The 16,079-nt window shown below is 41.3% G+C and overlaps 1 protein-coding gene across 1 annotated transcript in view; it reads left to right on the forward strand.

Annotated features, from left to right (window-relative positions):
- The window catches only part of pigk (phosphatidylinositol glycan anchor biosynthesis, class K), a 30,240-nt gene that overhangs the window by 7,867 nt on the left and 6,294 nt on the right, over nt 1-16,079 (forward strand). The window contains exons 8-10 of the mRNA XM_068701851.1: nt 204-314; nt 2,170-2,342; nt 9,683-9,758. Of these exons, the coding sequence (XP_068557952.1) occupies nt 204-314; nt 2,170-2,342; nt 9,683-9,758 (360 nt within the window). The remainder of the gene's footprint in view (nt 1-203; nt 315-2,169; nt 2,343-9,682; nt 9,759-16,079) is intronic.

The raw sequence follows: 16,079 nt of genomic DNA on the forward strand, positions 1-16,079 counted from the left end.
AAACCTCACAAATAATAGTGCATTGAAACAAAGTGGCATATTTGTGTAGTAGGGAATCTTTTGTGGGGGGAAGCCACATGTGTGTTTGTGTCTTTAAAAAAACAGGTCAGGAAAACGCCACCAAAGCACCTGAGCTGATGAAGTGCTGTTGGATATTGACTTTTTGTTATTCTTGTATTTTCTTCTTCCTTTTCCTTTTCTAGCACCAGCCAGATTTGGCCATCGGAGTCCACTTGATGGACCGTTACACCTTCTACCTGCTGGAGTTCCTGGAAGACATCCACCCTTCAAGCAAAGTCAACATGAATGACCTGGTGAGTGTGTGTGTGCGTGCGTGCGTGCGTGCGTGCGTGTGTGTGCATCTCTTTTAACCAACGTCAGAGAGTACACCTGTGCCATATGGCAGCAACTAACGTTTTACATTATCAATTATATGTTTTCTATTAATAGATTGTTTTAGTCTCTAAATTATTACAAAAAGTTTCTGAGAGCCAAAGGTCTTCAAATCTTTTGTGAACCAACAATCCAAATCTAAAGTATTTAAGGTATATCAATGGTATAAACACGAGTAATAATTGGATCGACTTATTAATTCAGCACTAGTGAACGATGCACACTTATAGATGCTCCATACACACCAGTGAGTTTTATGTACAGAAAGTGTTTCTGCTACATGCACACACTGAAGCCGTAAATGTCTGTTTAACAGAAACGTTTAGTTTTTTTACAAAGTTTGTGTTGTCTTAATGTAACTTCATATTTACTTAAAGCTACAGTGTTAACCTTTATTCACTTCCAAGGAGTGAGAATACAGAATAGAAAACGCACCGAACCAACAAAAATTAACCGTAATAAACAATAGTTTACAATATCAGCTTCTCCAATGTGAGGATTTGATTATTTTAGGTTTTATACCGCTGCATGCACTTCCTTGATTAGAATTGGATTTTGGTCAGACAGCACAAGCAATTAGAAGACATTTTGGCTTCTGAGAAATTGGGAATTGCCTTTTTCTTGATGAGGATTAATAGGTTAACCCCCCAAATAATTGCAAGATTAATCATTATTAAATACTAGTTAGTTGATTTAGCAGATAGTCATGCAGGATCCATTTCTTTTGTGGCCGAAGGACTGTGGGGGAACAGGGAGACTCGGTTCCTCTTAAAGCGTTTGTCTGGTGCTAAAGGAGATGAAAGTCACACTGGACTCTGCACTTGAAGCAGAATGTCTGATACTGTGTTATGCTTGTTGGCCTTTTGACACATGATGATGATGATGGTGAGTACTTGCTGCTCCGGGCCATGGCTCAATCTCAGCTGCACCTCCCTTTTCATCTTTTAAACTCCTGCAGAGATATTCCTCCCCCAACCCCACCTCATCAGGAGATGAGGAGGCAATCAAAACACCTCAAATCCTCACTCCTGCACTCAGTCTGAGCTCGATCGATGTGTTCCGACTAATGCTTATTATTCTTTCCAATTCTGTTTCTGGAGATGCACTCTTTGTTCTTGAGCTGTTATGTGGAATTAAGGATCCATACTATGGATTCAGCAGATGAGGTCACCACGTTTTTTCTTCTTCTTCTTCTTCTTTTTAATCCAGTCTGCAAAAGCCCTTTGATGATACAGAAATTGTCTCCACCTTCCCAACAAAATGAATTACCTATCACGTGTTTTTCAAGTCCTGTTGGGCTGATAGAGATAACACTCACCTCGGTTTAATGGTTTTATTTGTCTTTTCAAATGGACAACACACTGATGAATCACACAATTAAGAGGATTAACCCCACACGTGGCAACACACCAGGCACTGAAAGATGCTTAATTGACAAAGGCGTGCACAAATGTCATGCTCCTTGCCTCTGATCTTTTTAACACCTCCCACTGCAGATCTGTCCACTTTAGAAGCAGCTACTTACTATCTGTGTATGAAAATTAAGGCACACAAATTCACACGGCCTCTTTTCAAAGTGACATACACCGTGTAATGAATGCTATAGCTCCTGATGGCCGCATGAGTAGATATTTACAGTATTTACATATACTTAGAATATTTGATTTGGTGTCCTTGAGTAGGTGGCTGTAATGGTTGGTTGTTTTGTGCGCTGTGTATTTCACTAAGTTACACATATCACTAACGCACTTGCTTGTCTTTCGTCTGCTTCTCCAGTTCAAAGTCTGTCCCAAGAGTCAGTGTGTGTCCACACCGGGCCACCGTACTGACCTTTTCCTGAGGGACCCAGGAAGTGCCCTCATAACAGATTTCTTTGGGAGTGTGCGCAAAGTCGAAATCACCATGGAAACCATCAATTTGACCGACCCCATCGAGCAGGTGGAGCAGAAGTAAGCCGAGTTTATTTGTTTGTTTGTTTCATTAGTGTAACTGTAAGTGAAAGACATTGCGTCCGTTCGTCTTGGATTATCTGGATGGATTGCTAAAGCAAAGTTCAAATAGTAGTTGGGTTTTCTATATGAGGCATGTTATAGACAAATACACTTTGAAAAGCTTATAGATGTCCTCTCCAGGGTCTTAACATCAGATTTAAGGCCATCTGTCTCTAACCCGTTTCTTTCTTTTTAAAACCTGTGTTTTACATATATTCTCATTGATTCCTCTCTACAATATCTGATACCATTTTAAAGCACAGTACACAATACTCTCTATGTCTTTAGAAACATAATGCTTTTATAATGCAGACGTTAAATTACCTTTAGCTCCAAAGTGAAGTGATTTCGGAGGTAAAAGCCTCTCTTTGTGTTAATTGAAGGGCTGCGGGTGGAATTCGTTTACAATTGGTTTCCAACTTACTGGACTTCGATTTCTATTTAGAACGTCTCTCATTAGTGAAATTGATTTCTCTACTAATGATGTGTCGAGTGGTTGATATCTGGATGTTGCTATGACTACCCTAAAGGTGGGTTAGTTTTTAAGGCCGACCTATGACATGATTGAGGTAATAATACAACTGATTTAGATAGTATTTATAATCATTACCAGCCTTTACTCTGCTATTTCACAGCAAAGTGCAGATCATAATTAGACATTTTGCTGTGTTTGGCTTCAGGCTATAATTTAGTAACTTCCTAAATGGCACTGAGTGAGCAGCAGTGCCGCTGATGGATCATCTGTGGCGCCACCCAGTGTTCACCGGACAGAATGCATCCAAATTGAATAAGTTCTCTCTTTGCATCAGTTTGATGCATGCTGTGATAAATACATTTGGCCACTAGATGTCTGTAGAGAGCTGTCAAACTCTTGACAGTCGCTTTGGCGCACTTCTCTGATCACAAATGAAATTCTCAAAAATGTGTATTCAACTTCCACATCATCTCATCGTCACATGTGCACATCATATCAGTGTGTTTCATTTTTTTTCAAACCAAATTGCAAAATGCTTTCACCCATTCATGTAAATGTTTATCTGATTATTACGTTCCAATCCAAATATATTATGCTGATTCTCTTTTTGATAGTCTAACCCCCCAAACATTAGTTCATAGCATCAACAAATGACATTAGAAACAGTAAAGACATTTGTGAATCCTGTCCAATCTCATGTAATCAATCTCCCACTTACAGTAATGTATAACTGTATGTGGTTTAAATTGATATATGCCATACATATTTCATCATTATCATCAAAACCTTAGCCACAGTTTACATCAGAAAATACGACATGACTAAGCATTCAGGCTTGTTTGTAAACAATGACACGAGGCCTTGTCCCTCTGATGACACTGTTCATTCATTTTGAGAGATATAAAAAAAAAAAAGAAGACATTTTTCAGCAAGTGCCAAGCTTTTACAGTTAATCCCTTATGTGCTGCCGTTTGTGCGAATTGTTTTGAGAAACACACTCACTGTTTTGCAAATGTTGAGGTATGATTCAAGAGATGTACCAGCGACTCTGTAAAATACCTGCAAACATCATCTGCTCAGCCTGCTCTGCGCCTGGTGACGTAGTGTTTGCTTTCTCATATTAGTTCTCAAACACACTGATCCCTTAAATAAAGACAATCACCTGATGTTTTAGGAAACGCACCACATTGCACACAGCATACATTGACTCATTAGGTTGCGAGTGAGGAAAAGATTGCAGAGCAATACAAATGGATATGATGGAAATTAAAACTTTATTCTTGATTACGCTCCCCCCCCCACTTCTATTCATTTTATGAAGATGGGATTTAATTGAACCACTGGGAGGTGTTATAGTGAAGGAATCTAATGCGGTTGGCTGGTAATTAGTAATTAGAGGCAATTGCCACACCGATTTTACTCATCAACTGTTCTGGCCTTAGGCTAGTTAGTCATTTCACACAACTTCCCCTATTACTTTATTATTGATCAGGGCCAACACGTGAGGTTGGCTGATCTCCCATGCAACACATCACCAGAGTTATCGAGCTGTTGCCCTAATTCAGTCCTAGAGAGAGACGTTTTATCTCCAATTCTGATGTAAGAAAGCAGCAATCCCCCGGATTCATTTGATGTGTAATGGAGCCGAGTTCACTGATGCAGCTAAGAACTAGTCGCATCTTTTGGGAATGATGGACAACACAAAGATATTATGGAGGCTAACGACACTTTCCGTCATTTTGTTTGTCACATTAAAGTGCGTCATTATCATTAAGTGTTGGACGAGATTAATAACAACACGGGGAGGTGGGTGATAGAATATTTGCTTTGCAAACTGGGAGGGGAGTTTTAGTAGACAAGGATGTTGTGTGGGAAAAACTGACTTTCATCGCCAGGATGCTTATCAAATAATGTAATATAAAGGTTTTATGTAGTAATGATATAAGAACTGGAGTTTTCAAGGTGACAGCCTCATGATACGAGTTGACGGCATGTTGTTGTTGTTATTGTTAACAAGGTGGCATCTATCAAGTTAGAAAAAAAAGCTTTACTTCTTCTAATCCAGCTTTATGAACTATAATGCAGAAATGCAAATGTCTCCCTGGACTTGATTTATGGGTAAGACCAGACATGCAATTTCACTTTGTCCCCCCAGGCTTTAATTATAATGTGCATTTTTCACTTAATCCGTTTCACAATCAGTTAATTGGGAAAATAATCGTTGTATTATCAGTAATGAAAATAAACGTCGGTTGCAGCCCTACTTACATTGATCATCCCACTTCCTTTTTAAAGAAATAAATGTCGGATGAATCGGGCTTTCGTCTATGAAATCAGGACAGGGCTCGATTAAAGCCTTTGTCAACACATCTGGATCATCTCGCAAAAAGCAATAAATGAGAATGATCGTTATAACGCCTCTGTCTGAACGGCTCTGGTAAAAATTAAATGATAGCATTTCATAAGACCTGAAAATGGGTTGTGTTAAACTCAGTTTGATCGTCCAGAGCGAAAATATCACAGATGTCCTCTGAAACAAGCTGGTATTATAGATAGATAGATAGATAGATAGATAGATAGATAGATAGATATATATATATATATATATATATATATATATATATATATATCTCTATATATATATATATATATATATATATATATATATATATATATAGAGATATATATATATATAGAGATATATATATAGATATAGCTTTTTAATCCATTTTCAGCCACTCAGACAAGATGCACAGGATATTTAGAGAAGCTGGTTACACGTGTGTGAGTCTCTAAGTCATTCTCTTGCTCGCTCTCCTCCCCTTTTTTTTTTTTTTTTTTTTATTCTCTCTTCTCCTCTCACCCGTTTCTAAACGGCTGCTTTTCCCCTCAGAACCAGCTCTTCCATTAAGTGAATTGCTCTTGATGGGGGGGGGGGGGGGCGTTTTAATGGACCCCCTCAATCCTCTTCATTATACATGAGTTTAACAGTGTAATGACATTGTGTAGTTGCTGACTTCCAGCCATTCGTACTTGTTGACCAAAACATGTCATCTTGTGGGTCACAAAGCTCCAAGGATAATATCAATGATCAAATTAAAGCCGAGTTAATAGCACATTCCAGTAATAAAGTATATTTAATGGGATTTGTGACCTGCAGCGCTGGACAGAGTCTACAAATTCCACTTGGGTCATTAGTAGAGCAGATGTTAAGAAGGAATTTGTTTGACCTAAAGATGGCAGCTGGAGGCAGCAGTGACACCAGAGCTGGAGGTGTGGAGGGGCAGTCGCATCCATTAGAGTCAGCTAAAGTAGATTGAAAGATTTATATGGAAACTAAAGAAGGAAGTCGTTTGAATCGAATTAGAGTTCATCTCTTATGCAAAGTGAAAAAGTGGGGACATGGCGGTGAGTCGTCGGTGCTCAGTGACACATTTCCACATGGGAGGCTCGGCAGGAGATCGCCTCTCTGCCTGTTTTTCTTCTGTCTCTGTTCCTGTCTGTCAGAGCAACTTCTGCCCTACCGCACAGACATAAGTGAGAAGAAAGAGAACTGGAGCTGAATAAAAAGAAAAAGGGATAAAGAAGGAAGGGCAAGAGTCCAAAAGCCGGAGAGAATTTGAACAAAAGTAACTAAGAGGAAAGAAAGAAGAGAAAAAGGGAAGGACAGGTTGCTTCACACAGCGAGTGGCGGCTCACTCAGGGAGATGGCCCACTTTGTCAGCAGCTGTCTGACCTGAACTTTCTTTGATTAGTCGAACCTCCACTCCACTGTGACCTTTAGCTGAGACTCTTCTTCCTGACTCTGTTTGTGCGACTGTGATGTTAGAAACAAAGTCTCAAAAAAAAAAAAAAAAAAAAGATGCTCAGAAGGATTCAAACATTTAAAAAAAAAAACAGCACATCGCATTTGTGGCGTAGTGGTGAATCCAAATGGATGAAATAGGTTTATCATGTGTTTGAACTGTTTTATTGCTTTTTATGTTTATTTTTATTCAAGCTCTCTTAGTGCTCACAACGTTGACTCAGCTGTACGTTTGGGTTTCTTATAAAATAAAGCCAGTACATCAGAACACAGATGATGCTAAACCTACAAGAACGACATTCCAATAGGTACGGACCAGAAAAGCAATGAAGGGGAGCTGTTCCATCTCTAAAAAGGCTCAGCAAGTAAGCCCAAAACAGCCGGGCGCTGTAGTGTTGCAGCGAAATACAACGGGATTAAATTGTTTTTGTTTGTCATACTATTTTCAGATGTGGGTTTGGTGCTCTAGTGAGTATTTACAGCAGCAACATGGTGTCTACGGGGTTGACTCAAAGTTAATTACAGTCCTTGTGTTCGTTGTAATGATGGAACATGTAATCCAGTGTGGCTCATTAATGCCTTTTTTTTTTTTTGTAAATTGCTTTTGGACAACAATGGAAGCAGGAAGGCTCAGTGCCTGGATAGCCAGTTCTGTGTCTTAAAGGTCACTGGTTTAATACATCTTGTCTCACGTTAACAATATCTATCCATTAACGTCCATGAACAAGACTCTGAGCCACAAATGACTTCATTCTTTCACGGCATGCTTTTAAATACGCTAACTTCCTCTCTCCTCCCGTGAACCGGAAATCATTCCTCCACCTTCATGGAAGATCTTCCAATCCCTTAAGGAGACGAGGAGAGAGAGAGGAGGCTTCAGGAGGAGCTGAGAGTGAGGAAATATAGATGTACCATTTTCATGGAAGTCTTTTCAGCTCCTGCATTACAGTCATTTAGCAGATGCTTTTATCCAAAGCTACTTACAATAAGTGCATTCAACATAGGTATTCAAGAGAACCACTAGTCACCAGAAGTCATAAGTACATTTCCTTTTCCAAACAAGCATCTAAGAGCATGAAGCAGAGCATAACTCAGAGCCAAAGTACAGTGCAGAAACAAACAAAAACAGTTAGTGCAATAAGTAATACGAATACAATAAGTGCAACAAGCTAGTATGAATACAATAAGTGCTGAGTGGAAGGCTCAGGGTAACACTTCCTGAAGAGGTGGGTTTTCAGCCTGATGAAAGATGGGCAGCGACTCTGCTGTCCTGACGTCAGTGGGGCGACTCTGTCACCGCAAGGAGGGCCGTCTCTGTCGAGTGACCCACTTTGAACCCGGACTGGTGGGGGTCCAAAAGGCTGTTCTGGTGGAGATAGGAAGACAATTGGTTAAAGACAGCACATTCAAGTGCTTTGGATAGGAAGGGTAGAAGAGAAACCGGTCTGAAGTTCTTGACATCAGAGGGGTCGAGCGATGGTTTCTTCAGAAGGGGGGTGACTCTGGCAGTCTTGAAAGCATCCTGAAACAACAGATGTGTTGATGAGGTGGGTGAGGAAAGGAAGGAGTTCAGTCGCAATAGACTGAAGAAGAGGGGAAGGGATCGGGTCAAGGGAGCACGTGGTGGGGCGGTTAGATGTAACAAGGTTGAGGACCTCGTTAGGGGAGAGGGGAGCCAGATAGGGTAAGATGGGGTATGGAGAGGGGGGGGCTGTGGGGGCAGGGCTGGACAGGGTAGAGAGGGAGAGGGAGAGGGTGGACAAGGACACTGAGGGAGGGGGGGGGGGGGGGGGGCTGAGAGAAGGAGGATCTGATATCGTTTACCTTCTTGTCAAAGATGTTGGCGAAATCATCAGGGAGAAGGGAGGAAGTAGGAGAGGAGGGTGGGGGTTGGAGTGAAGTGAAAGTTTCCTGCAACGTAAAGTAGGCAAATAGACAACTGAAATAATATCAAACCATGTCAGGACTCTACAAATAAAACCGTTCCCTTTTTGTATTCATAAGTTTGTGTAGTGCCTCCTAAGGCGCTGTTCTAACCGCGTTCCTTAATGACATTTCACCTTGATATTACTGACGCATACTCCATTGGACAACTTGAATCATTGATTTTACACATCAGAGTTTGTTTACAGGCGCTGGGGAGTACTGCTAAATATCTGAACAAATGTAGTGTAGTGCCTTTTGTTGGAGCTGAAGTCTGATTAATTGCCTCAAGTGATGCCACTTGAATTAGCTTCGGTTGCTGCGGAAGACTACAAGTTGGTGTCGAGTTAGAAAGAAGTGAGCTTCCCAGACCTCTGCAGCACGCTACAAGCACAACTAGCTTGAATCTCTGACACATCTGTCGGCAGTGGAGTGGCATTGTGGGTAATCTAGGCACTAGGTTTTGACCAGATTGAAGAAAAACAAAGATATTTCTGGTTCTGCTGCATCAACAGGAGTGCAATATTAAATCGGTTGAGTTCTCGATCAGATCCAAGGCTACATATCATGACCATGTTGACGTGTCCATTATGACCATCCGATGTTGGTAGTACAGACTGATTAATTTGGATAGTCTGGAACACGTTGCAATCCAGAGTAGCATATTGAGCATCATCTTTCTGCGTTCTTTGTGTTATTACTGACCCTCCTATAGAAACCCTTTACCACTGTTCTTTGTGGATTCAGGTGATGTATTGCCTCACTGCTCATGTTACAATAAAAGGCAAAGCAGAAGCTGAATTTTTGTTTACATTTCTTTAATCTGGCAAAGAGCCACCAAGATGATGCACCATCAGAGGACTAATCTTAGCGACTGAGACGCAGTATAAAGCAAATTTGATTGATTGCTTCTTTGCTGTTCACTCATTTTTAAACTTAGAAAATTAATAAATAACCAAAGTGCATCATGGGTAGTTAAGGAGGCCATGGTGTTTCAGTGCAAAGGTAGTGACTGGATTGCAGCTTCCTCCAGTTGAATGCTAACAGAGTGCTGTTTTGTGTTTTTTTTTTTTTGGTTTTTTTTTTGTCTTTCAGTTTTGCGAATGGAGAGCTGCAAAAACAGACGTACTCATATGTGGACCAGCTGCCAGTGTCTGAAATAATCCATCAGGTAAGAGTCCCACACAAACGCCAGGGTCACTCGGGGACACGCCACATGATGAAACCCCCGACATTTTAGTTGGGATGGAACTTCCGCTTTCCGTGTTTGTCATATTTTAAGCTTTTTGCGTGGGAAACCATTTATTCTGGCTCCTGTGTTTTTTTTTGTTATTCGCAGTGTGTTCACGGGTTTTTTCCTTAATTTGGACACAGAACAGAAATTATGTGCAACATCCACTAACAGATGTCTTTGTGTCGTTTCCATGGTGACAGCTCTAAGTGTGAAATGCGAGTGCCTCCTGGTCTCAGTGTGGAGGGGCCACCGTGAAATCCAGCAGAATGGATAGGCATGATTGTGGCGAGGAATTGTGCATTCACCTCATTCCCAAATAGATTGCGGATTGCAGTTGGGTCGACCTTCACAAATGAACACCTATTTCTCCTCTTTCCACCTTTAGAGCGTGTGCTCTGCATTCAGAAGAGATTCTTGGGTCTTCTGTCTCACTATTGTAGCATTTTCCATTTGGAGCCTTTTAGATATACTATTTTTTTATACTTCCCTTTCAACTTGTGCCTCAGAAAAGTAAAGAAGTCACATTAATCTAGCCTCAGGCAAGAGCAGACATTAGTGGTGCTTACATTTGGGGTTCAGCTGCCTCTGAGAAACCCATACTTCAATACATGACCATCAACACAGTGTTATCCTTACAATAAGAGACTGTCAGAGAAGGGCTGTTTCTACTCTGTAGAAATAGTTTCAGCTGTAGATGTATTAGATCGAAGGCTTTGATTCACTCTTGATGTTGTTTTAAACCCACAATACACGACTCGCCAAGCATCAAGCGGCAGACATCCAAAGTTAGTGACTAGCTGGTGAATATAATGGAGCATTTAGCAGCAAAGAGACAGATATTTCACTCAGGAGATGCAAAACAAACCTAAAAGGGGATATTGGACTTGGATTCACCAAGTGGACAAATACAAAGTGTCAAAGAGTCCAAATTTACGATAATTTAGCTTTGTCTGCTTGATCTGCTGAAAGCCAACGTGTTAAGCATTTCAACTTCATAAGAATATGTCAATAGTACAGGTTTACCTATGGTAATTGTTGTTATTCTAGGAATTAAAATGCTGCAACGCTCATTCTAGATACGTATTTATTGTTTGACTGTTTTTGGTCAATATAAACGACCATTTTGACTGCAGAGCTGCTTAGCTGTGTTCCAACACCTTATTTTTTTTTAAAAGTTTTTTGCTGAGGAAAACATGAGAATTGAGCGATAAGCTTTAAATGCTTAAATGCACACCGAGTAATTTCAGTTGCTGAACTAAGGCCAAGTATAACTATATAAAGACAAAGTGTATAAACCGGCCATGCGATTTTTAGAGCCAAAGCAGTGGATCAAAGCAGCCGTTCTGTGGCGTTTCCAGAACAATGGTCTACAACATTAATAACAAAGGTCAGATCCAGCTGAACCACGTAAGTGTTAAAAAAAAAAAAAATCTGAAACAATCCTCTGGTCTTGCTGCTGGAATCAACATGGACTTCGGTGTATATAAAGGAGTCACAGTCAGTTGGCCCAGAGAAATGAAGCTCACCACAGGCCTGAGCCCTGTCGGACGCTTATTGAGTATTGTGATGGGAAACAGGACGGGTCTCCACACCCAGCGGCACTCTGGGAAATTGATCGCTGAGAACTGCCTCAAAAGCCAGAATAGACGGTAAATGCAGGCCGGTTTCAGATCTTCTGTTCATGTGTGAGTGAACCGAGTCTGTAATTTTCAATGCACAGAAGCAATTACGCTCGCACACAAACACACCCCAGTCTCTGCTACTTGGCTTCATATCTCCACTCGCTCTCTTTTTTTTGTGTCTCTTTATCTTTGTACATGTTTTTCTGTCTACCTCCCTCCTCCCTTTTTAAATGCGCCCACATGAACAACGCACAAACACATTCATCGACCCGACGACCCCTGTCAGAGATTTCGATTATCGGCTAGCGCTCCTGCTGGGTTGAGGATGGGAGTCATGAAGACTGAGTCATCCCTCCCGATCACCATAATCCATCTGCACTGCAGCAGAATGACCAATGTCCATAAAGCCTATTGACAGCTCTCCTCTTGTTGATTAGCTGTCATATTGTGCGCAGCACTCCCTGAGATATCTTTGTTTTCATGCCACTCTGGCGGCGTCTTTTGTTGCCGCTGATCAGATGCACTCATCTGAAGAACTAGATGTGATTGAATCTCATATGGTTTGATGTCTAGAATGTTCTCTAGTGGTCTGATTTCAGTTGTGCCTCCAACAAAAACTAATCTTCCTACTGTGTTTATCGTCTAAGAAACCCATTTTTCCATTTGCCACTAGACCAGGCCACGGCTTGTGAATAGAAAAGTCTTGTTACTGACGGTGGATATATAAGCCTGTGCTACACGGGGTCTGTGGACAAACTTCCTCTAATTGTGTATGTGGAAGCTTGCATGTGAGGAGTTGATTAATGTCCTGTCACTGTTGGCAGTTGTCTTGCTGGTGGTGACGGGGTGAGTCCCCTCTTCCTGCCACCTTCTTTTCCCAACCTGGCACAGCTCATCACGTTGCCAACACCTAATCACAATATGTTCAGCTCTGAAAATAACTAGAAGGAGCTCCTTTTTCTTCAACTCCCTCGTGTATTTAGTTTTTTTCCCCCCCTGCCTCACTGCTGTAAGTCCTGGTCTTTTGCGTCAAATTGTTATTTCTTCCTTCGCCAACTTGACGCCACACCATATGGCTCTAGAGAATTGAAAATAGAAACACTGAAAATGAATGCTTTTCCTCCCTGCCAGCCGTTGCCAAATCCCCCTTTCCTCTCTGAGCCGGCAACATTGTCCTTTTTTTTCTTTCAGAAGTGGATGTTGGGATTGCGTGGATCACAGGCCAAACCCACTCTGACGAGCTCTCCCTCTGAATTAGCTTTGCTATGTTGCTTGCGCTCAATAATTAAAGATAATAGGCAAATAAGCTAAAACATGCTTTATGAGAGAATGATACACGCGCTGCTGTCCTAGCACTCAAATGTCCGGGCAATACAGTGGAGTGTCCTGGCACAACACAATGGCAGCTGTTCTGTCATCAACATAAATTTGCTGCAGTTCTGACCTTGGAGTGCTAGTGTTTGGCAGAGCGTTCCAGACCTCCCTCAACGACCATTAGCATCCTGCATGGCCGTGTTAATTAGCACCGATCAATCAGATGGGTAGCCGTTAATTGATCTTACTTGTGAATTGAATACGCAACACAAAAACGTGTGTGTAATGGAGGCAGGCTGCTTGAGTCTAAGACTCTGTCCTTGGTAGTGGAATGTGACATTCCCGTCTTTTCTCCTCCTCACTCTCATTTCTGTGGCTAATATTTTTTTCCTCTGCCTCCCTCATGTCTGCTTCTTTTTTTCCTGAATAAACTGCATTCTATTTTTGTCTCAGTGAAACACTCTCATTCAGAGAGCAGGCTTGTTTCCATTTGTCGTGGTCTTGATTTCTATCCAAGGCTATCCGAATTTGATATTCAAAGAAGTTATTAAATTTAGGGCTGTATCAATTAGTCATTAAAGCAATTAGTTGGCCAACAGAAAATATGCAGTTGTGATAAGAGATGATCTGCTGAAGTCATTTATCCAAAAAAAAAAAAAAAAGGCTCCAAACATTTAGCTGGTTTCAGCCAGCGACACAAATGCGACAATTTGCAGCATTTCTGTTTCATAGAATTATAAAATGAATGTGTGGGTATTAGGCTGCTGGTCAGACAAAAGAAGCAATCCAAGGACATCACCCTGGACTTTGGAAACTTGCCATGCAGAATTCTTTCACAGTGTATACCAGCTCTAGACCAATAAATGGGCCGGGCCAATTTATCAGCCGATATTAGCTTTTTTTTTTTACGGATATATGGGTAGTGTGTTGTATATGTAGGTTCATAATTTCAAAGAAATGTCAGTACAGAAATGAAGATGTGATTGAAGTCGGGAACAAAAAGCGGTCAAAGTCAAGTCAGAAATAGCCAAAAAAACTCTTAATCTTAAATTGATCGTTATATGTTTATACGTAATTATTTAATAACCAAAAAGATTGTTCACTAAAGACATAAACAGTCGGGCTACAGTTTATATACTAAACAAATGATCACATCATTTGATAGTGAAAATGAGTTGATAACATTTCACTTGTTGAAAGATGTGTAGTTATTAGCCTCTGTCCTCTGACTTAATGTTGCTTCTCTTCTCATGTCCCTCCCTCCCTCCCCTCTTGACATATGCTCCCCTCTCTGCCGGCGGTGTTGACGTGGCTTCCTGTCGCAGTCGATCCATCTCCCTTTGCTCTTCCTTACCCAAGAGTCTTACACACACACACACACACACACACACACACACACACACACACACACACACACACACACACACACACACACACACACTCTGTCAACCATTGTCATGGAGGTTAACTGCCCCCAATGGCCACGCGCTCCCGGTCCTCTCTCTCTTCTGAATATCCCCTGTCGGGTTCTGCCTCGTCCTCCAGATGTTTAACCCTCGGCTCCTCTTCTTGTTTTCCTGCCGGCCGCTTTGTCACCAAGGCTGTAGCCGAATGTATCTCAACCCTACTTTTGTTATGTAACACAGATATGCCGCACGTAGTGTAGTAGCGAGAGCAAAAATAACCCCACATTGAATATATGCTTTGGCTGTGCGATGGCAGCCGGAACTGTCAGATCAGTATTCACCTGTTTCTGCGTCTCAGTGGGACAGAGCAGTGTCGTCATAGCTCTGCGTCCGTCTGACCGTAAAACATTGAGGACGACAACTTCAGCATGCTGTCAAGTTTGATTGGGATTTTGGGAGTTTCAGCTAAACCAGAACTGACGGATCAAAATCGACCCGCTCTAATCTGTATGGGTATTGGATACCTTTTTTTAAGGTATCGAGCAAAATAACTCAGTAGTATTGAACCTTCAAATTCCAGTCAAACGATACCTGCATTCAATCCCTTTTTGTAGCCAGATCTAGAAAAAAAATGAGCCCCGCTGCCAATCACCGTACGCGTTCTTTGACTTGATACGATGTGCGATTGGCACAACGACCGCAGTACCTACAACCCGTCTGTGACTCGGTGCTTTTGAAGGAGTTGGCAGTCCAATTTGCCGAGATGCCAACAAGATGTTCAAAAATATGGCTATCTGGTGTCTGATGAAAAACATTATTTTTTTGGTGGTATTTAATGCAGCTGAATATTTCTACATGATGGGTATTGAATGAAGTAGAAAAAGGTTTTATCAGATGTTCTCTTAGTTTTGCTATCACGATAGGGGTACAGGTGTTGGTACTGGTATCGTAATGATTCAAACGATACCCATCCCGGTATGTTAGGATTCGGTTTGTGGTGTCGATGGGAAAAAAAGCCTTTAAGCCAACCTGACACCATGGCTGCAAAATGTGCTTTTTTTATAACTAATATCAGGGATTGTTATACGAAGATTGTGTACAGTGGGTTTTTTAGAGCTGCCTGCTTCAACCAAAAATGACGCGACAGCGGTGGGAAAGAACTGGCCGTAAACTAGTGGCTCGGAGAGCTAAACTATGAGCTGGAACTCTATAAAGCTGCAGATTCAGGTGTTATTTCACTGTGGGTTCATTAATACGAGCGACCTCTCTTACATTGTCATTTACTTCATTCATACACTGTTATAATATTGATTATAGCAGCTTTAAGTAAACATTAACTAAATAAGCTACATTCCAAATTATAGTATATTTAAATGGAAAAAAACAGGCCCCCACCATTCACATCACATTTTGTCAGTCGAATCCCTGTCCTTTTTTTTTTTTTGCTCCATCATTGTACACATAGCAATGCATGACACTATAAACTTCTGCAAACAGAGTCTTGTCTCTAATTGACCTAAATGGACTACAGAACTAGCTTTGATGGAGACGGAGGGCAGAGCGACACAGAGCTGTGCGGATCCTTCTCGCTCGTTCAAAGCAAAAAAAAAGTTGCCTCAGTACTTTTCAACCAGACGGTAAAACTCCTCTTCTCTCATCCTATGTGAATAAATCTTTGGCTTACAGCGCTGTCAGCAGCAGGGGAGATAAACCCGGAGTGGGCTTGAATTTTATTACTGAACTATGACCAGGAATTACCCTTTTTATTTCTCTGACTGTGTGGAAATCCACTGTTTTCACAATACAGATGATGGACAAATGCATTAAAGCGCAGTTAGACTGTTGTAGGACGGCTGCTTTACAGAAGCCATAAATAATGTATTTCTCATAATTGTAGATGTAGCGTATTGAAGAAA

The sequence above is a fragment of the Cebidichthys violaceus genome, unplaced genomic scaffold, assembly GCF_023349555.1.
Source record: "Cebidichthys violaceus isolate CVI_PGR_0920_01 unplaced genomic scaffold, fCebVio1.0.p SCAF_8, whole genome shotgun sequence".
Taxonomy (NCBI): Eukaryota; Metazoa; Chordata; class Actinopteri; order Perciformes; family Stichaeidae; genus Cebidichthys; species Cebidichthys violaceus.